Below are 21,223 nucleotides of genomic sequence, written 5' to 3'. Positions count from 1 at the left end.
CCTTATCCACGTGTGGTATGTGATCAGAAGGCTTGGGGGTCGGGTTACCTAGGCCATTTACTTGAGTTTTTATATGTGCTAACAAAGAACTATCAGCAAATTTATCTGATATAAAAAAATGCTCAATTTGGATGATGGCACAGGTGTCCCCCAGTAACCGGATACCACAGGAACAGCAGAAATTGAAGATCAGAAAGATAGGTACTTAATGGAAACTTGGATTAGGAGATCTTCTAATAATTCTCCTCTGAGAATTAATCTTAGCCTGACATTTAGATGTCAAAGTGGCCGCAGCCCCGGGAATTGGTGTGTGTCATACATGTTGGGGTGGGGGGTACTGTCTCATGTGAGGAGCTGACCGGGAGGGAGACATGCCAGACCAGGACTCCTACCTGCTCCTCTCTTGATGGCGCATGTCCTGGTCTGTGTATAGCAGGGGTCCCCAGGCCTCGCTTGCTTTAGGATGGCAGGGCCCAATGAGAGAATGAGCAGCTCTCCCCCAACTGGGGGTGCGAAGCGACTGCCCCTTCTCGGCTGACCCTCCCATTGAAGATTCCAGTAAACGGTACCCGTTCCAGAGACAGCAGGGCTTCATGCCCTCGTCGGCCGGGCCCGCTGGCCCACGGAAGCATCGGCACTATGGCTGGATTCCCCCTCCGCCACAACTTTACTATATGGGGTCCCTCAGGCTGCGGGCCCAGCCTGGTACATGCATCGACAGGTCATTTGAGTGTACTGGGAAAGCACTTTTGTCTGTCTGACCAAAGAAGGTTTTCTAGTTAGTAATTTTATCTGTTCCTTAAGGACACCATTATTTCGTTCTGCCAACCCAGTTGCCTGTGGTTATAGGGGAGGTGGGCCCTCCATTCACCATCATGTTTTTTTGCCCATTTCTCTACATCGTGTCCTTTGAAGTGTGACTGCTTGTCGCTGTTCACCACGGGTACCCAATCTGCAGTGTCCACACACGTCAGTTGTTAAAACACATATTTGTGCCAAAGTACCTCCTTCTTGATCACCTGGAGGTATAGACACCTTATGGGCAAGGTCATGGACATCTCATATGGGGAGTTGCCCTCCTGCCTGTCTTCAAATCAAAGATCAATGGCATGGGGTGTGTCCTCTGTCTCACTCTCTTTATTTTCCCTTGGGAGAAACTAATGTGGATAAACAGGGACTGTAAAGTAAACAAATAGGGCTATGGGAAACCCAGGGCACAGCTTGCTCCTTCCCCTCTCCCTGGCAAACCACATTTTTAGGTTTTCACATTCCTTCATCCACCATCGTACATTTAAGCTGGACTTCATTCAACTATTTAGTATGGGTTATCAATATGTTCTTTATATATAATATGTGTGTGTGTGTATATATATGTTGTGCGTATATATATACACATATACGTATATACGTCTTCAAACCACCTGGGAAATATATATATACGTATATACATATACGTACGGCTGCTGCAAGGCTGATGCCCTCACAGTGGCAAAGAAATTGCATTAGAAAATGCATTTTCTTCTTGGGGTACACTTTCCACAAGCTCTAGTGACTGAGGCACCCACTTCATTGAGCAAATCATATGAGTCTTGACGGAAAGCCTTACGAACTTCTTGAAATTATCACAGACCCTGTCACCCTCAAACATCAGGCCAGGTGGAGAGAACTAATGGAAAAACTGGACTCAAGCAGAAAAAGTCTTAATTACGCAGGACCGAATGAACCGAGGAAGATAATTAAAATTTTTATGACCTTTTGTTTGAAATGTTGCTGGTTATTTAAATTTTTTGTTTTTCCAGGAAACATTTTCTCTTAAACTATTACTTACAGAAATTTGGTAAATTATATCTTTTTGTAAGTAGAATTGAAACATTTATCTTTCTTCCTACTTAATCCCTCCAGAATTCAGAAACTCTGTATTTTTATTTTCATGGCAATATTGTTATTTGTATGAGTTCAAAAAAATCTGATTCTCCTTGTAACAGGACACAATTACAAACTGGTTCTATTATCAAGGTTTTGACTGGGATGTCATATTTGAGAGAGACATGCATAGACTCAGATATGACCAGAAAGCTTTAAGACATTAAGATTGACTTATGGGAGCAAAAAATAAGTAAATAAATAAATAAATAACCTTGGAAATATTGGCCCAGTACCTTGCCTACAGGTTTCCCAGCAGCCTTGCCGAGTGAGTAAAGAAGGTCACTTTTTGGCAGGTGCAGTAATCTCTAGGGACTTTGGTGATGCTAAGAAATGAGGAACTCACCCAAATCTATAGGTACTGAAGGTGAAGTCTGATTCTAAGTCCTTGCCTTGGCTTTTCTGGCCTCAAGAGAAAATTCCTTATGAAAAATTCTAGCAAAGCAGATTTAAAAGAACTTATATGATCAATTGCTAGTCTCGTTGTATTTGTACAAATAATAGGCCAAGTTTATTAAAACTGGACTTATTTTAAATCAATGAGTCCTAATTTGGATATCTTTGGTAAAAATAGGGGTACTCTTAGAAAAATTATGTTGCAGGAAACACTTGTGGATATTAGATTCTAGCGCTGTTTATTATCTTTTGAGATTTTGTTTTTACCTATAAACTAGCCTGGATCCTGAATTCTAGTTTTCTCCAATGTCTGGCTGTGACTCTCCAAACTAATATTTCCAGTTTTTTCCCCCATCCTTTGACTTGAGATCATTGAGAACTAAAAGTGTCATTTTCTCAGCCCATGCAAGCTGAAGCAGGACGACTCGATACAAACTTCAGAGCAATCACCACGACAGCTCATCTGTGGACGACCCTCTGTCTGCTGCAGAGAGATGGCCAGAGACGTCCAAACTGCAAACCGGGAGACGATCAGACCCTCTGCCGCCTTCCGCCATCTGGGGACGCTTAGAGCCACACATCTAGAAGTCTTCACTGCCTGCCTTCCACACTCAGAAACCGGGATTACAAGTTCTGCTCCAATCACTCACCTTTGTTTTTCTTTCGTTTCCGTAGAGATGCCTCTTATTAAGTACCTGATTGCATGTACCGGGGGCCCGCTGTCATCACCACCTCCTGAAATGGGACAAAACTATTTAACCAAACCGACCTATTCTTGAGACTGAGGCTGGTTTAATGAGATATGGAACGATCTATCGACCCAGCTTCTGGAATGTGAAACTTCTCAGGAAGTTTCAAAGGCAGAACTGAAGGGGTTCATCACAGGCCTCCCCAACATGGGCCACTTTGGCACGTGGGTTGTCTCGAGCTGAAGGCAACCAAGACCCCGCGGGATCATGAGAAAATTTATGTCTCCCTTAAAGAATTTTAATCAGGGGCCTTGCCTGTAATAAGAGTTATCACCAGAAATAACGTTTTATGACCTAACTCTACAGCAGGACAAATTTCTAATTACTGGACATCTGCTCTTCTTATTGTCCTGCAAACGCCCTTCCTCCCCTCTGAAGCCCCAGGCACCACACCTCATCCTCAGCTCAGAATGTCATATGCACCTCATTTTTCCTTCTCTGCCTCTGAACCTCTCATATCGGTGAGGTCTCTGACTCTTGTGCGTGGAGTTCCCATTTGTATGCAATTAAATTTGGTCATTTTTCTCTGGTTAAGCTGTCTCGTATCTATTTTATTATTAGACTGGCTGAAAGAACCTGGAAGGGTAGAGGTCAGTGTCCTTCTCCCTCCCGACCAGCACATTACTAAGTATCAGGAGGCTTCTACCCTACTAGGACAATCTTGGTTTTATAAAGTTAGTGCCACTGATGGCTCCTACAGCCTTTCACATGCCCTCGAGGCTTCTCATTCTTTCCTGCAATGGTTCGACTGTGGACGGACTACTGGGTGAGTTTTGCAAGTGCCGCTTGCTGCCTCTGCGCCTTTTCCTCATCCGGAATCTTTTAAAATAAATATCCTTTCTGAGTAGCTGTTCCATCAAAGGGTACACTTACACTGTTTTCCCCGTATGACATTGTTTTTATTAAACAAGACATTTACTGTTGAGAATACATCTTCTCTACTATATCTTACTTTTTAGTGGCTCACACAAAAAAAAGTGGTTTGTGTATTTCATTATCGGAACAGAAGCCAGTGAATACCTTAAGCTGAGAGGCGGTAGAAACATCTGTACTTTCATCCAACTGTATAGCGAACCTCCCACACTGGGCAATTTGCTCAGACATTTTCTTCTAATCTACGGCAGTGTTTTCCCTACATCTTCTAACAGTATTTGCTGACAAAGAAATACCTTTCGGTTTGTCGACAGATCATTTTCTGTTCATTGTTTCTGCCATTTTTACTGCAGCAGAAAAAAATAAGTGTTTGCCTGGTGGTAGGTGTTTTTTTTGTCTTCCGCTATTATGCAAGAAATTTTAAAAGTGCTTTCCAAATATTTATCATTGCTTGGAGAAATACCAAAAAGTACTGGTTGAACAGCACATAACTTTAAACATCATTGGGAAAAATTCCAGGGGTTTGGCTTCATGTTCCGGAAGCTTCCTTTTAAAATGCCTTGCTAACCATGAGGATTATCATGTTGTCATTTAATAACGTCTCAGGGCACCAGACACCAGGGCAAGCTTCACCAGTGATGACTAACTTCTCATCAGATCTGTGCCGTGGGTGATGACGAGCACGATACAGGAGGGACGAAGTGTCCCAGGTGACGTTCCTGTGGTTGCTCACCTGCGTGCGGATTATTGGTATTACTTGCAGTTTTTTACAGGAATATTTTGTAAGTCACTTGATTTTGGAGGATTAGTTTGTTTAAAACTGGATCACAGGATCTGTAAATCCATGCAGCCAGACACACACTAAAGTCTAATTCATTGCAAGCCACTGAAAGGGAGCAAATGGGGAGGGGGAGGGCTGTGCCAATCCGTGCCTGCAGCACCCACACTCCATTCCCCCAGGACACCTGAAAACCATGCAGAGCGGGTGCCCGGCTGACGAGGCGAAGGTCCCAGCGCAGAGCCATATGGTAAATACTTGTGAACAGTGCCCAAGTCCATCTTCGCATGGGAGAGCCCAGGACGCCATGAGCACTCAGGAAGGCCCCCTGTCCCTTTAACCAAACCCCCCGAGGTCTGGATGGGAGACCAGAAGTGCCTGGGCCCTGACCAGACTCTCAGGCCTAACCATCCCCTGGGACAGTGGGTTTGTCACTTTCTGCAGGGCTCAGACTGGGCTCTGGAGGGCGCCACAGGTCCAGTCCCAGCTAGACTGAGAGTCCCTTGCTTCTGGAGCCCCTCTGAGCTCTCGCTCCTGAACCCCGTCCAGTATGGCACAGGATGCATCCTGATAGGTAAAAACAGGCCCCCTGCCTCACAGATGCGAGGGACAAGGGGATGCCAGATGTGCCCTCATCCTGACCTTGGGGCTGACATTACCATCTGACTCCATCACCCCCCTGGCTCTCCATCTGGGCAGCATCCACGTGACGGGCCGACGTCCCCTTGAGGACACCTCCCCGAGTCCCTGCCTCCCTGCGTGGAGCCGGGCAGTGTTTTCATTTGCACCCTCTGGGCTCAGGAGGCCCAGAGTCTGTTACTCTAGGGGACAGGGCTTTGACATGTGCTACCAATGCACACTCCAGGCCACAGCCCGGCGAAGGCAGCCTGAGCTCCCTGGAAGCGGTCACCGCGGACGCCCGCGCTGCAGGATGTGCTTGGCACGCAGCCCAGGAACCAGTCTTATGTCTCCTGAGCTGCCCCTCGGGGAGGAAACAGCCACCTCTGTCACAAAGTGCGAGGCCACCATCCGCCCTCAGCAGGGGGCACCCAGGCCCTGACACCCTGTTCTGTCCCTTTCTGTGCTCACCAGATTTGCAAGTTCCTGGTCATCAGCCAGCACGGCACCTCCTCCCCTTCCCACCTGGCCCGGGCCCCTTGGTGAGAGGAAGTAGCTGCTCTCAGGCCTCTCCACGCAGCTCCTTGCCAGAGCCTCTGCAAAGGTTTGCTCCCAAAGGAAGGAGGGAGAGTTTTATTATTTATGCAAAGTATAGGCAAGGACAGACACGGCTTAACGGCACCATGTGACAGCAGCCTGGGGATCTGAGCTGCCTGCTGTCCCAAGGGATCAACCTGAGCTGCTGTCAGAGGCTCCTGGGTCCTGGGTGGAAGTTGAGGTAGGAGACCCAGGTGCCACCTCATCCCCTCCAACCAGATGAGCTCATGCTGGACACCAGCCTAGCTCACCAGAGTCACTCAGAGGGACCTGGACCTAAGGGTGTGCTGTGCACCCTCTGGACACCTCCCACCCTGCGTGGGGTGGCAGGGAGGATGGGGAGGAGGCGGCATCTGGGGCATCGATGGGATAGGTGTATTTTTGCTACAGCAGAGCATACCTGCAGAAGGGGGAAGCAAGCAGGTGACACGGGGCGGAATGAGGCACACCCCAATAGCAGTGGGAGGACCACGGCCAGGGGAACGTGTGGGATGGCTCCTCAAAGGTGGGCTGTAAACAAATGAGGGCCGAGAACCCCCAATCCAGGCAGATGAGGAGGCCCCAAGATAAGCTGCGACCATGTCACATGAACCGCAGTTGGAGGCAGATGCTGAGCCTGGAGGGGAAACATGTCTCCTGGAATGGGAGCCTGTGGTCCACCTCAGGCCACAGGAAGAGGGGTCACGGGGCAGGGCCCCACCAGAGTACCAGGGGTTGAGTCTGGCTCATTGTAAGGCCTGCAGGACAGGACAGTTTTCCTCAAAGGGAAGGGGGCCTGGCGACATGGATTCCCCACCCCTGGCAGTTTTCCAGGTGAGGCTGGTGCCTCAGTGACAGAGCCGCAGGGAAGGGCTGCTCCTTAGATGGGGGTGCAGTACACGACTTCCAAGGTACCCCCTCAGCGACGTGCTGTCAAATGCGTGGACTCCAGGGGTGAAAAGTGAGTTTAGGGAGCCGAGGACTTCCTTTGGGAGGACGAGCTGAGTTTCATATCTTTCTCAAACCTTCGATAAGTGCACAAAGGAATTATAAATGGTGTCTCGAGCTCGGTGGCCTGCATTTTTCTCCAGAAAAACGTTCCCAAGGCCCGCCTACTGTGGTCAGTGGCAAGTAACCAGGACCAGGGAGGGCTCCCTGCTTTCAAAGCCTAACGGGTCTGGGCAGCGATAGGGAGGGAGCGAGAAGGAAGAACGGTCATTTAAACAAAAACGGACTGGACTGTAGTCTCTTTGGCTTTACACGGGGTGGGAGGTAGTGTGATTCTCATCGGTGAGGGTCAGCCCCTCCCCTGCAGCCCAGCTCCTGCAGAGGCTGTGGGGACGGGGAAGGGAAGCTGGACTCTCAGCCCTGCCCTCTGCCCTCTCCTGCTGCAGAGTGGCCCCAGGGGACAGCCTGGGGGGTGGGGGTGGCACAGACAGTGCTCAGGCTCTGGATAAGGCTGGAGCCAGCAGGGGAAAGAGGAAATTGCTCTTTTTAATAAATCGAGAAAAAGTGGGCTTCAAAGTGGGTTTCTTAAGCCCGTTTGGTGTGAGGAGCCCAGAAAGGGGAAGAAGGGGAGGAGGTGGTGAAAGGGCCCCGCTAGCAGCTGAATGGGCCATGCCCCCTCAGCACCCCAAATCTCCAGCAAAGCCTATGGCTCCACCCAGTCTGGTGTGCATGGTCCTTGGGGAGGGAAGTAATCAGGGTGCTGCCCGGCTTGGGGAGCATGGGAGTGGGGAGGAGCCAGCCTGCCCAAAGGGGTATGAGAGAGCCGAGCCTCTTGAGAACTCGTGCCCAGAAGCATTTGCATATAGAGAATCCTGGGCTCCTTGACACTTTTGCAATAGAGGCTCAAGTCATTTAAAAATATGGCATCGTGGGCGCCTCACCAGCTGGAGCACCTGGGACCCCCAGGACACTGGACATCTGATCGGCAAAGAAGCAAGCACGTGGGTGACAGACACTTGAATTTGGGCTTCACTGAGCTGGTTAGAAAGGCTCAGTGGCACCCTGAGCCCATTCCAGGGTACCTCAGAAATCCCAGGCCACCAACACCCACGTCCCCTCTGAGACTCTGGGCAAGGAAGCTTGGGTTCCAATCTTTCCTGAATCTGTACAGAGCTGGTACCCACAGGGCACCCCAGCTGAGAGCAACCCCAGCAACCTCGGCCCTGAGGACTCAGAGTTGGGCAGGGGTGGGGGGCTCACTTCGCTCTACAACAGGTAAGTGCACCCCTCAACGCACCCCCAGGCCTGCCGATGATTCTCCTGGGGTTCAGAGACAGTGAGTCATTGGCCAAGGTCACCCAGCAGTGATCCCCTGGGCTCAAGGTTATAGGTGGCTGAAGTGGGGAACCTTGAGGCCCTCTGCACGTCGTGGGCACACAGGTGGATGCCTGGAAGCTAAGGTGCAGTCGGAAGCCATCCTGAGCTCCTCCTTCTCCCTGCCATTGGAAGCTGAGCTGCAGATTGCTCTCCGTCATCCCAACGAGCTAATGAGCTGTGCTCAGAGGCCACTTACTGTGTGGGTGAGCCCACCCTCGGGGAGGCGGATGGAGCCAGCCCCAGGCAGCTTCTAGACTCACTGCCTCGCCGCGGGAAGGGCCTTCACCGCTGTGCTCCAGCTCCGCACTTAAAACGAGGGACACCGAGGCCCGGTGGGCAGCCATGCTGTTTGCTCACCTCCTCTGCCCTGAAGCATCAGTCAGCTCATCCTCGGCGGCTGCCGGTCCAGGGCCCAGCAGACAGCGAAGCAGCCGGTGTCTATGCCACGTGTATGTTTCCTAACAGGATACGTTGGGAGCTGACACTGAGTGTAGCATGGACACCCGGAGGACTCGGCAGCCAAGATGCGCCCATCGGCTGACACTAGCAGTGTGACCTTGAAAAACGGCATGTAACTCCCTCAGTTACAGGGGCTTTCCCTGTGTCTCTGTCCGTCTCACTGAGTTGCAGTGAGGATGCTCTTGGGAGCCAGTGGGTGACACACAATGTCACGCCCGGGCCCTGCTGGACCGCCCCGTGGCTCTGGGTTCTGAGGCCGTGTCTGAACTCCAAGAGTTCTGTCTAAGCATCAGGCCTCTGTCCTTGGGATATCCTTGGCTTTTTCGCTCTCTCTGACCCACTGGTCTCCCTCCTTTCTTCCCAAAGGAGTGTGAGGAGCCCCGAAGCCTTAGGTAGCAGCGACATCACCACTGAGCCTGGTGGGGATCTCTCAGGCTGAGGGGTCTCTGGCGGCCTCACAGCCTGTCACCCACAACCCTGCAGCATGATGGGCACCACGGTGGCTGAGGCTCCTGGGACATCCTGGGCTCTGGCTCCAGGCCAGCCTCCAGGCCAGGAACCTTGCGTCCTCTCCCAGGGCCCTGGGCCCATCTTCCCGCACATGCCCCTTCCCCATGGGCCCCTCGGCTGGGCATAGGCAGAAGACAGAATCTAGGCTTTGCCACACTTCCTGCAGTACCGCGGAAGTGACCTCGTAAGGCCTCTGGAGGCTAATCCCGCAGGCCCCCAGCCCTGAAGCCTCCCCTGAGCCTGCAGAGAGATGGGAGGGATAGGTCTTGAGTGGATCTGGGGAACTTGCGGAGCTCAGGTTGGGGGCGAGTGGGCTGGGCTTGGGGATTCCAATTCTAGCCAGGATCCCAGGCCAGAGGTTTAGGGTGGGGTATGGGGTACGGGAATCCCACACACCAGGCCCCACCAAGGCAGGTGGCTGGTTGAGGCAGAGATAAGACTGTTCATCTGCCCCAACTGCCCAAGGACAGTGACATGTATGCGCCCAGCCCAGGGGAAAGGTGTCTCTAGGGGAAACCAAGGCAGGTCTCTATCAGCACCTCCACGTGGCCCCGACCCCTGCAAGCCCCACCTTCACCCTGGAGAGGCGGCTCTGAGCAGTGCTCTGTGTCCCAGACCCATGACTGTGGCCTCCGCAGTCTTTCCCAAGGAAGAGGCCTTGCCCCTTGGGGAACTTGGCCCCTCCTGTGGGGTGCTGCCTGTTCTTGGGGAGCCCTCCCAACTCCGCTCCGCTCTGCCCAATCAGCCATGGCAGGTGCACTTTCTACCGCTCACTCCCCGAGTTGCCCGCAGCTCACATACCAGGGACTTTTTAAACCTCACTCCAGGCTGGGAGGGGACAGACATTCTCCGCAGAATGCCAGGAAGGGGGCTGCCAAGGGAATCCTCACTTCAGTGGGAGATGGGGAGGGGCACACTGGGAAGTGTGCAGGGAGAGGCTGACCCCTCAGGCAGCCCGCTGGCCCCATCGTGGCAGATGCCTGGGACGCCCCAGTGGGACCACCCCCTCCTCCCATCCATGACAGGCTGCGCTTTCTCCACCCCTCCCGCTCCAGGTTGGAGGGGTCACCTCCATGTCACAGGCCAGGGCCGGACCCCACCCCTCTGTAAGTGTGAGTCAGGGCTCCCTAAGACCTGGGATCGCTGACTGGCTGAGAAACCCTGCAGGACTCATCCTGGGGGTGACGGTGAGGCCGCTCCGGACTCTCAGGGGCAATGCACCCAGAATCACGCGAGTGCAGGTCATGGGGCCGGGCTTTCTGGCGCTCACGAGGCTCGTCTGGGGCATCCCCAGAACTGGGCAGGAGCCTCATTAGGACTTGGGGGAAGGGAAAAATGGGAGGATGGCGGAAAAGACAGAGGAGCCTGGAGACAAGACAGAGGCAGCCCCCACCCCTCCATGAGTGTGAGCCAAGGCCAAGGCCACCAGGAGGGGGCAAGGAAGTCTCCAGGGTCCCAGTGGTGCTAAGGGCCTGAGCTTCTCCCCAGAGGGGTCCCTCCAGCCCACCTGTCCCTCCTCCCAGAGAGGTCCCTCCAGCCTACCAACATGACAGTACAGCAGCTTTATTGATCAGACATAGCAGCAAGAACACGGCGAAGGTGGGGCCTGGACAGTCCAGCCCGGCCAGAGGGTCTGGCTCCCTAGAGCCAAGTCTGGGGGCCCGGCATCTCTCTCCCATGACCTCCTGGAGACCAACCTCATCCCTGCTCTGACCCCCCCTAAAATGAGGGACAGCATGGGGGCCGGGTCTGGAGAGGCTTGGAAGGTGGGTGGTGCCCGCAGAAGGCCAGAGCCGGTCCATGCCTGCCCCGGCGGCTGGCGGGCAGTGATTCGTGCAGGGTGGTGGGGGCGTTCGGGCAGGTGGGCTAGTGGCCAGGCTCACCACACAGAGCACTTGTGGGCAGGGTTCATGGGTGAGTCTTTGGGGCAATGGAAAGCCCGGCCAAACTCCTCGAACTGGGACACGCTGCCCAGTACCCTGGAGTGAGAGCAGAGACCCACAAAGTGTGGGTCCCACCACCACCCAGCTGTCCCTTCCCACCCAGACACAAGGAGAGAGTGAGGCCAGCGCAGGCAGGTGGGCATACCTGTAGTGCTCAGGTGCGTGCTTGTCAGTCAGCACCTGCAGGTAGATGGACTGTGACCGCCGCTTGATGCACCAGTTCTGGGCCCGGGGTTGGGGTGCAGGGGAGGAGAGTGAAGATGAGGCCAGGCTTCTACTACTCAAGCCCTGCAAGACCCCCCCACACACACACAACCCCCAGGCCTCCGAGCCTCCACAGGGCCGCTGCCCCCACCTGGTCCCCCACTGGCCCTCACCCGACCCCGCCGGCCCTCGCCGGCCCACCTGGGCAAAGGCGATGAAGAAGAGCTGGTTGTGCGTGTACTTGAGCCGGTGCAGCGGGTGCTCCGGGCCATGTTCCCGCACCCACTTCTGATAGGCCTGGGGTGCAGAGGGGACAGCTGCAGTGCCTGCAGCGGGGCAGCCTGACACCCTCTACCTGGGCAGCCCCTCCGCGGCCTGGCTCTGACCACGCCCGCCACACTGAGCCCCCAGCTTCCCATCTCTCCAAACTATGCTCCCTCCTGGGAAGGCGAAGCCCAGGCGGGTGCCGCCCCCTCCAGGCAGCCCTACGCCCTCTCCTAAATGCAGGGCCTGGGAGCGGCCCCCTGTTCCAGTGGGTCCCGTGCCTGGCCCAGGCCGCTTCCCCTAGACCAGGCTGTGGGTGAGGGGTGCCTCAATCTCTAGTCGCGTTCCCATCAGCCCCCACCCTTCGCCTGGCAGGGAACGAAAGCTAAGCAGGGGCAGCTCACATAGTAGGCCAGCTTGAGGCCGCCCATGTCCGCGATGTTCTCACCAAGCGTGTGCTTCCCGTTTACCTGCCGAGAGGGAAGAGGTTGGGGGCGGGGAAGGGGGTCTGTATGGGGCCACGGACCTCCCTCAGGCCTTGCCGCTCTGGGCCCCTGCCCCTTACCCCTGCCCTCCCCGGCCCCTTCCCAAAGGGCTTGGGCGGGACTCCAGTCCCTTTGTGCCCTGTGGCCCTCGTGAGTCTGTGCGAACTCGTCCGTGGGCCTGTGTGAGTGTTCACACACCCTGGGCGTGTGGCAGGGACCTGGCAGGGGATTTGTTCGGGCGCACGCATGTGCGTGTGCGTGCGGGTAAGCATGCTCTTGGTCTGTGCCCCTCAGGACTGAGGGGCCAGGGCGTCTCACCCGCTGGTTGTAGACAGTGAAGTTGTCGTACAGGTGGACGATGCACTCTGCCTTGCGCAGGAAGCGGCTGTAGGAGGCCTCTGTCCACCAGTGCAGCACGTTCCCCGAGCGGTCGTATTGGCCCCCTGGGGACAGTGGGCTGTGACTGACCCTCATCCCCAGAGCCTGGGCTGGGCACTGGGTCCCTCCACTCCCTGACTAGACGATGAGGACAGAGGGGCCCTGTGGGGCCTCAATCACCGCCCTGCCCCCACTGCCTGCTCTTCACACCGCTCCCCTGGCCCCCCACCCCGGCCACCCCAAGCCGCCTGCCCCCAGGCCTCACCCCAGTCGTCGTAGCCATGGGTCAGTTCGTGCCCGATGATGGTGCCAATGCCCCCGTAGTTCAGAGACCTGGGCCCACAGCAGCGGCGTCAGGCACCACGAGCCCTCCGAGGGCCCAGTGCCCCGTGCGGCTGCCTCGGCCCCAGGAGGTCCCTGCCAGGCTAGGAGGGGACCCAGGGAGGCCACGGCGGCGTCTCCACGTTCCCGGGGCTCCTGCCTCAGCTTCCTCATGGGCCCATGATACCTGTGCAACTGCTCTTTAGGAAATAAAATCTAACAGAGCTGGAGTGGGGGCCGGAAACAGGGTCGGAGGAGACAGGAGGGAAACTGAGGCACCCTACACAGGGTTTGGCCTTTTCCCTCATCACTAGGGTCGCTGCACTTCCGAAACACCTAATGAAACCTTGAACCAGGCAGAGGGGACACGAGACATTTAAAAAATAAAATAAAATAAAATTAAATTAAATTAAATTAAAATATAAAATAAAATAAAATAAAATATAAAATAAAATAATAAATAAAAATAAAATAAAATAAATCCCACACATTATCCTAAATAACCAAGGATGAAGTGGGTCTATCGGGACCCAGGGCCTGCAGAGGGCACAGCTCCTGGGCCCAGCCTGAATTAGGGGCACTCTGAGCAGCCGCCGCCCACCTTGCAGACGAAGCCAGGTTATGTACTCACTGTGGAAAGTCAGGGTCATATAGCGTGGGCTGCAGGATACCAGCAGGAAACACTACAGGGAGGGTTTGGTTAGCAGGAGACTGGCCCACCTCTGACCCAGCCCCTGCCAGGACCGGCCCCTTACCCATCTGGTTCTTGTTGGGTAGATAGTAGGCATTAAGCGCCTGTGGGGGAAGCAGCCACCTGTGGAGAGAGGCTGGGGTCAGCTGGGGAACCCACACTCCCTCCCCAAACCCCTACCTCCTAGCCTTCTTCTCAAAGGCTGCTCTGGTGGCCCACCCTACAGCCATGTCCTGTGCCTCCCCCAGGCTGAGCCCCAGTCCTGACGGCCCCCACCCGCAACCTGAATAGGCCCTGTACCCCCTGCACCAGTACGGCATGAGGCAGTCTGTCCCACCAGCCTCCCGGCTCTGGTAAGGTGCCCTCTCCCCATGATCCTCCCCTGCTCCACCCCGCCCCCCAGCTCCAGGCCTGGCACCCACGTGGACTTGTCCACCTCCTGCCGGATCTTCTTGACAGACAGCTGGATGCTGAAACGGATGCTGTTTAGGATATTCTTGAAGTAGGTCTTCTCGTGGACCTCAAACTGTGCGGGGGATGGGGGGTGGGGGGCAGGACTCAGTGCAGGCCAGGGGCGGGGCCAGACCAGCGTCATGCAGGCCACCCACCCTCCCGAGGTCCATCAGCCGAGGGCTGTGGCTTCCTCTCCGTGGTTGTGGCGGGTTCCCTCAGGGCCTCGGCCAGAGGCCAGGAGAAGCCCAGCTGGTCAGGCCGGGCAGGAACAGGCCAGGGGGCAGGCCCACCTCATACTCCTTGTCCACGGCCTCGGGTTTGAGCAGGAAGTCTGGGTAGCCCACCATCACCATCATGTACTGGAGCTGTGGTTGAGAGGGCAGAAAGAGTGGGCCAGGGCCTCCGGAGGCAGCCCCCACCTACCAAGGCAGGAAGTTCTAGCTCCAGCCTAGGGCAGGGTTCAAGGATCAGGGAGATGACAATTCTACAAGAGGCATCTTTGTCTCTTTTGTTGTCCCAGCACCTGGCACACAATAAGCATTCGACGAATGGGCAGAGGGTCCTACTTCACCTTGGCCCGAGCGGCCGCCTTGGTCTCAGCATCCATCCAGTCCAGCTCCTCCAGGCGCTGGCCCAAGATATACTTGATGTCTCCCACCAGCTGCTGCACCTATGGGGCAGAGGGTCTGGGCTCGAGGACCGATCTGGGAGGCCTTAACTCTGGGCTCCCAGCGCCTGGCATGAGGGGGCCCCCTAATCATTCAGCGCCACTTCCTAAGCGCAGGGCTTAGTGCTGAGCACGAAGGGGAGACTTTGGAAGTGGGGATACAGGCCCTGCACCTCTGACAAAAAGCTCACAGTCTAGAAAGGAGCAAACTTCCCCAGCACCGGTCACAGACGTTCCTAAGGCCATGCCTACCGAGCATGGCAGAGAGGATGTGCAGGAGCTTGGTGGGGAGGACTCCTGTGGTGACAGACCGGTGGGCTTCCTGGGGAAGGTGGCCTAGTGAAAGCAGCCTGGAGCCTCAGAGAGGGTGGTGCCCTAAGCTGAGCCTACTGCCCCTGGCTGCAGGGGGATGTGTGGGGCTCCTCATACTCAGAACGAGGCCGTGCAAGGACTCCGTGCCTAGCTCAGCACCCACACCCCACCCCCAAGCCCAGGGAAGCCTGACCTTGGCCTTGCTGGTAGCCGAGAAGTGCTCGTGTACAAAGAGGGCGCCGAGCGCCATGCCAAAGTGGCGGTTGGCTTGGCCCAGGCAAACACGGGCCAGCTCCTGTGGCTTGTCGCTGCCCTCCATCTCGCGTGCCAGCTCATGCAGCGCCTCTCGAAAAGGTGGTGACAGGTGCTCGCTCAGGACCACCACCACGCGCCACACCAGGTAGTTGTGCAGGATCCTGAGGACCAGGTGAAGCAGCCGGGTGTCCAGACGAACTCACGTAGGTGGGCCACCTGAGGGTACCACCCTGCTCCGCCCCATGCCCCCAAGCCTGGGGTTGGCCCCAGCGCCCTACAGGAGTGAGGGTCATTCCAGGCACACGGAGGCAGAACCTACAGTGTCCTGAGCCCTAGCCAAGGAATAGGGCTGAGTCCACACACAGCCAAATGCACCTGGCCACTGAGCAGAGCACCTGATGCCGATGGGTCACGAGACGGCATTGTTTTCTGATTTGCTATGGGGTGAGGCAGTGGGCACTTCTGGTGACTGTCTGCCTCAGAGATGGCCTTGAGAAGCCTCTGCTCCTCCCCAAGATGGGCAGAGACCGGGGAGGCTTTTCCCAAGGTCCCCCTGGGGAGAGCTGTGGCCACAGCTCTTTCTGACATCTAGACCCTCTTGAACCTCACTATTCCCAGATGAGGAAACTGTAGCTCAGGAAGCTCACGGCCCTGCTCAGGGTCCCACAGAGTAGCTGGGAGAGCCACGTCGGAACCTAGGGATCAGGACTCCGACTCCGGTGCTCCTCACCTGCCTCCCCAGTGTGGCTCCTGGACGTAGGTGAAGGTGGGAATTCAAAGCTCACCAAGGTCTGGGGTGCAGGCCAGGGGCTTGGAGGTGAGTGACGGGCAGCTGTACCTGCGGGGTGTGGAGCGGATGAGCTGGGACACCTGCTGCATGTAGTCCGTGGCGAGCAGCACCACTTCCTCGTCCTCCGAGAAGTTCTCCTGGAAGATCTGGTCCAGCAGCCACTTCCACCGAAGCTGTGGGGCCATGGGTGGGGACAGCGAGGCTACGTGTGGCAGGGACCACAGAAGCCAGGGAAGGAGTCAGGGAGAGGCAACGAGAGGACATGGGAGTCCTGTGGAGGGGACGACCCAAGAGCTCAGCACCTTCCCCACCAGGGCCAGGCCGCACTCACGTGGGGGGTGATCTTCTGTAGCTGTCCAAGTGTCACCTTGTTGTACATGGAGCTGACATCTCGCCGGAGGTCATCATACTCTGACACTGTGATCTAGGGTGGATCGGAGTTGACCCAGCTCTGCCCAGTGGGCCCCTCCTCCCAGCCCACGGCAGGCTCCCTGCTCACATTTGCCAGGCGCTGCTCTAGCTGCAGGATCTCCCGGGCCTTCTGCTCCACAGCATCGGCACCCAGGAGGCTGAGCAGGCGCTCCATGAACACCCTGTATGCCGCCAGGATCTGCACCAGGACGGGCACGACAAGGGCGGGGGTGGGTGATCGGCACTGGTCCATCCTTCCCCGAGCCTTCCCTGCACCCCCACCGCACGCCCCCACCCACACCTTCTCGCTCTCCTCATCCTGAGCTAAGTACAGGGTCTTCTCTGGCAGGGTGAGCCCATCCTGATCAATCTGGGGAGAGAGACAGGGGTCGGGGGTCAGATGTCAGCGGTCAACCCACCAGGTTCAGGCAAACCGACTGAATTCCCATTCAAATGCCCAAAAGACCCGCAAGACATTCACTGTCACAGCCCCAGAAGCACAAAGATACGAGCCCCTCCCGCTATCCAGAGAAGGGGGAGGTTGAAGTCTCACCCCTACTGGCCTAGCCTGGAGTGACAGGAGGGCTCCCCGCCCCGCATTCCTTCCTCCTGCAAGCCTCCACTTTCCCCAGCTGTGAGGGGCAATCGCGGGGCCGCACTGGGAGCTGGGGCGCCCGGCCTGCCCCCGCCCCTCCTGGCTCAAGGGCGCACACCTCCCTCTGTGCTCTCGCCGCCTGCCAGAGGCCTGGGAAATTGCAGCTCCCGTGGCTCCGCTAAACACCGCAATTACTCGAGGGGAATTACTTGCGCCCTCCTCCCGCGCTCTGCTCGCGCGGGCTACCCTCCTCTCCTCTCCCCTCCCCTCCTGCGCCCGGCGCCGTGATGCCGGGGCCCATCGCCCCAGGTCCCTGGCCTCTGGAGGGGAGGCGGGTGGGGCTGGGGGACACACTCACGCGGATGACGTAGCGCGAAGAGTTCCTGTCGTCCAGGCTGACCGTGAGCGAGAAGAGCGCAGCGGCGCTGTACACGCCCTGCGCCTTGTACAGCAGCCGGTTGAGGTCCCAGCGCGCCGCCGTCCCCGGGCGGTCTGTGCCGCCGCCCAGGTCCCAGCCCCCGCAGTCCTCGATGACCTCGAGCATGGGCCTGGGGCCGAGCCTCTCGATCTCGCGCATATCCAGGCACGAGCGGAAGAAGGCGCGCACCTTGCGCTGGGCAGCGCCGCCCGGCCCGCCCCCGGGCCGCGCCAGTAAGCGCCGCAGGCGCTCCTCGTTCTGCTCGCCGATGGCCGCGATGGTGCCGTAGGTGAGCTTGTCGTCGGGGATGGCGTGGCGCCGCAGCCAGCCGCCGCACGCGAAGGAATAGAAGTCCTGGCACGGGTCTATGCTGGCATCCAGGTTGGCCGCCAGGAAGCGGGCGGCGCGCGCGAAGGCCTTGCGCTCTGGGCAGCCCTCGGAGCAGGTGCCGCCGCCCGCCGCGCCCGGGCCCAGGTACTTGAGCGCCAGCATGGCGGCCAGGATGGCGCAGAGGCCGGCGGCGAACACCAGCCCCGACAGCAGGCACACCTCGCGCCGGTTCCAGCGCGGGAGCCCGGCCCGGGCCCCAGAGGCGCTGCGCCCAGCGCCCAGCGGGAAGCCAGGGGGCAGCGAGGACCCGCGCGCGCCCCCAGTGCCGCACCGGCTCACGTACTTGACCTCCTGGAACTCGTCGTAGTGCGCAGTCATCGAATATGGGGCCTCCATGGTGCGGCTGGCACCGCCGCGCAGTCCTCGGCGATGTCAGCTACAGGATGCACGGGGCCCCCGGCCTACTGGCGGGACTCCGCATGTCCACCCCGGGCCGCAGCTGCAGGAAGGGTACACGTAGGCTCAGAGAGGCGCTGGGGACCAACGGGGCCCACCAGCACGACGAGGAGGGATGCAGGCCTAGGTCCAGAGGCTGGAGGTCACCCTGAGTCCCCAGTAGCATGCAGGCCTGGGTCCTGGCCTCCCTGCGCCACTGGGAGAATGAGGGAAGGGGAAGGCCCAGAGTGGCCGCCACCTCCCGCAAGCACCGTTTAACCTGTCTGCTCTCTTCCCGCACTCCTACGCCCTCCGCAGATTCGGGAGGCTCCTGATGGAGGGCACCGAGCATCGGGCACCGAGCATCGGGCACGGAGCCTGGCACGTAGTGGGCCTTCAATGAAAGGCTGTTTCTTTTCCCTTTGCCTTTCTCGTCCACGACCTGCTACAGCCAAGGCCAGGTGGGGGAGGGGAAAAGCGGAGGCTGGAGGAAGGAGGTGTGGTCAGGGGCGCGTCTATGCGGACCCCGAAGCCGCCTTCAGCTCCCTGCACTGGAACTAGACGCTCAAGAAAGCAGCTAAAGAACCAAACTTTGTCCTCGCGGATGTCAGCAGGGCCACCTCCAGCCCCGTCTCCTTCTGTTCAATAGGTAGAACGACCACGAATCCCTTTTTTAAGCAACGCGCTCCGTCCAGCCCAGGATCGGGGGTGGGGGGGGGAACCCCCGATGGCCTTAAGAACCGGGCCGGTACCGTCCCCCTCCTCCCTGTCTCCACCCTGGGCTTCTCTTGGCTTCAACAGGTTCTCCCTGGAACCCAAACTTGGGCGAAGTTTCACCCCTGGCGCATAGGGAGCCAGCCCCGCGCGCCCCGCGCGCCCCGACCGTGGGCGCTGAGGCTCCCGCGCCGTGCCGCGCGGCTCGCCAGGCGGGAGAGCCGAGCCCGGGAGCCGCAGCCTCAGCCGGAGCCGGAGCCGGAGCTGCGAGGACGCAGACAAAGCCTAGAGGCTCGGCGCAGCGGCGGAGGCAGCTGCGATGGTGGCTGCGGCGGTGGGGCACGCTGGTGCCACTTACCCGGCAGGTGCGCGCCCGGGCCGAGCCGGAGCAGAGCGGGTCGACCCCGAGCCCGAACCGGAGCGGGGCGGGCGGCCGCTCTCTCCGAGTGCCCGCCGCTTCCTCTGCGGCCGCGCCGCGCCGCCCGCCGGCCCCGAGGGAGGGGGCGCGCCTGCGGCTCCACCCTCCTCCGCCCGTCCCCCGCGTCCCCTCCTTCTTCCAGCCTCCATCCCGGCTACCTGTCAGCTCGGTGGCAGACGGCGGCTTCGGGGACACGCTCCCAAGGGTCTTGCACCGGCTCCGGGCTTGAGGATTCCAGGTCCAGTCGTGTCCCAGGAAGAGCGCAGGCGCCTGCTAGTCTCGGGAACCGGTCCTCTCCGATCCCACGGCCCACTCGGGGCTGCCCACCAACCCTCCGAAAAGGAGCTCAGGCTGGAGATGAGCAGGCGCGTGGCCGTCGCAGCCGAGACCACAGGACTGGAGCATCGGCCAAGGAGGACTCCTCGAAAAGCTGCAGAAGGTGCCGGTACCCGCCTGACAGCGTCGGGCGCAGAGCGGACTTAGATAAGGGGATTTCCTGGTCCTCCCCTTTAGCTCCTGCCCATCCCAGCCCTCCCCCGAGGAGGTCCGGGGTTTTGGTTGGCCGTGCAACCATAACCCAGCCCCTGGTGGAGGGAGAGCCCCCGGAGGCTGCTGCAGGAAGGGAGCCTCTGGCTCAGACTATACCCCTACCCCAAATGTTGATTGGCCTTGGCACCCAGTGCTCAGGAAGTTCCTGGCCAGAGAGGAAGACTGAGAGAGTAATGAAAGGGGCCCCCGTGCTGGAGACAGGGAGGGAGGGAGCCTGCCTGCTCTGCCCGGCAGCCCCCATCCTCCCCTGCTAACGGTCCCGGGACGTGGACTGGTGGAAGGGCAGGTTAGGTGCCCGGCATCTCAGAACCTACCCACCCACTGCCTCCTTCCTCCACAACTCGCTTTTGAGTGTGGGACCTCCCTCCCACGGCTCCCAGCGCCCACTTCCGCCTGGCGCCCCAGTACTCACAGGGCCTGGCCCATGAGGGGCACCGGGAACTTGGGGCTTCTCGGATGAATGCTGCTGTTTCTGGAGTTTCTGCACCCTCTGCCCTGTCATCACTAGCAGGGCGCCCCACAAAGCACCATCGCTCCCAGGACCGCTGGTTCCAGTCTGCAGCACTGGCCTAAACAATATTTGACAGCTGAAGACTGCCATGGAGCCCCATCTGATAAAAACCACGACAAGGTAAGGACTCAAAGGACCCATTTCCCTGTCCCCTCATCAGCCCAGTCACTGGGCCGGTGGCCCTGAGTGGCCACCTCTGACCCCATTCTGCCTGTCCTGTGTCTGTCCGCCTGTCCACCTCTGGCCATTTCAGGGTTCTCCTCTGCCCCCTTCATTCTTCTTGGGCCCAATTAATTCTACCGAGGAGAGGTGGAATTATGTAAAATGTGGTGATTCCGCAAGGGAGGAGGGGAGGGCAGGGCGGTGGCAAAGTGGCTCTTTGTGCTTTTAATCTGCATTTTTCCCTCAACGTTTTGTCTCCAGGAGGATAATTTTCCAGCCTTTTCAAGCCCTGATTGGTATCATTTCTCCAGCAATGACAGCTTTTATTTTCCCTGAAATGAATGCCGTGAAATTTCCAAGAAATATAAAAATGGATATTGTCTCAGGGAGCTGACTCTTCCGACAGAAAGACTGCAAAGGCAAACGTGTTTCCCCAGGGACCTTGCAGGCCTCAGCCACTGGGGGAGGGGGGCCCAGGCACACTCGGTCCCTCCTTCCTCCCAGGTCAGCCATCTGAACCTCCTTCTAGCCATCCATGTCCCCGACTCAGCTGCCGTTGCTCTGTTCATCCACCTCCGGCTTCAGGGGCTGGGTGGCCGCCCTGCCTGAAGGCCTTGCTCTAACCTGCCGGCTCTGAGCAGCACCTCAGCCCCACACCCAGCTCAGAGGCTTTCAGCGGAACCCAGCCCTGAGCCCCGCAGCCAGCCCCC

The 21,223-nt window shown here is 58.0% G+C and overlaps 1 protein-coding gene across 2 annotated transcripts; it reads right to left on the bottom strand.

Annotated features, from left to right (window-relative positions):
* Window positions 1–10,756: 10,756 nt before the first annotated feature.
* Window positions 10,757–19,908, bottom strand: ECEL1 (endothelin converting enzyme like 1). Of its 2 annotated transcripts, none has more exons than XM_039856032.1 (18): window positions 19,450–19,908; window positions 17,335–18,223; window positions 16,683–16,751; window positions 16,470–16,580; window positions 16,302–16,394; window positions 16,019–16,143; window positions 15,119–15,341; window positions 14,518–14,616; window positions 14,237–14,311; window positions 13,916–14,019; window positions 13,558–13,616; window positions 13,434–13,485; window positions 12,747–12,814; window positions 12,422–12,546; window positions 12,023–12,088; window positions 11,556–11,651; window positions 11,296–11,372; window positions 10,757–11,186 (listed from the first exon to the last, which is right to left on the bottom strand). In XM_039856032.1, the coding sequence occupies exons 2-18, from the start codon at window positions 18,118–18,120 to the stop codon at window positions 11,087–11,089; spliced, it is 2,328 nt and encodes a 775-aa protein (XP_039711966.1). In that variant the 5' UTR covers window positions 18,121–18,223; window positions 19,450–19,908; the 3' UTR covers window positions 10,757–11,086. The 2 variants fall into 2 exon arrangements, with proteins under 2 accessions (XP_039711966.1, XP_039711967.1); XM_039856033.1 differs by lacking the exon at window positions 19,450–19,908 and adding an exon at window positions 19,232–19,418.
* Between the last annotated feature and the right edge of the window lie 1,315 nt (window positions 19,909–21,223).

The sequence above is a fragment of the Pteropus medius genome, unplaced genomic scaffold (assembly GCF_902729225.1).
Source record: "Pteropus medius unplaced genomic scaffold, Ma_sr-lr_union100, whole genome shotgun sequence".
Classification (NCBI taxonomy): Eukaryota; Metazoa; Chordata; class Mammalia; order Chiroptera; family Pteropodidae; genus Pteropus; species Pteropus medius.
This window is presented reverse-complemented; position numbering and strand designations above follow the sequence as displayed.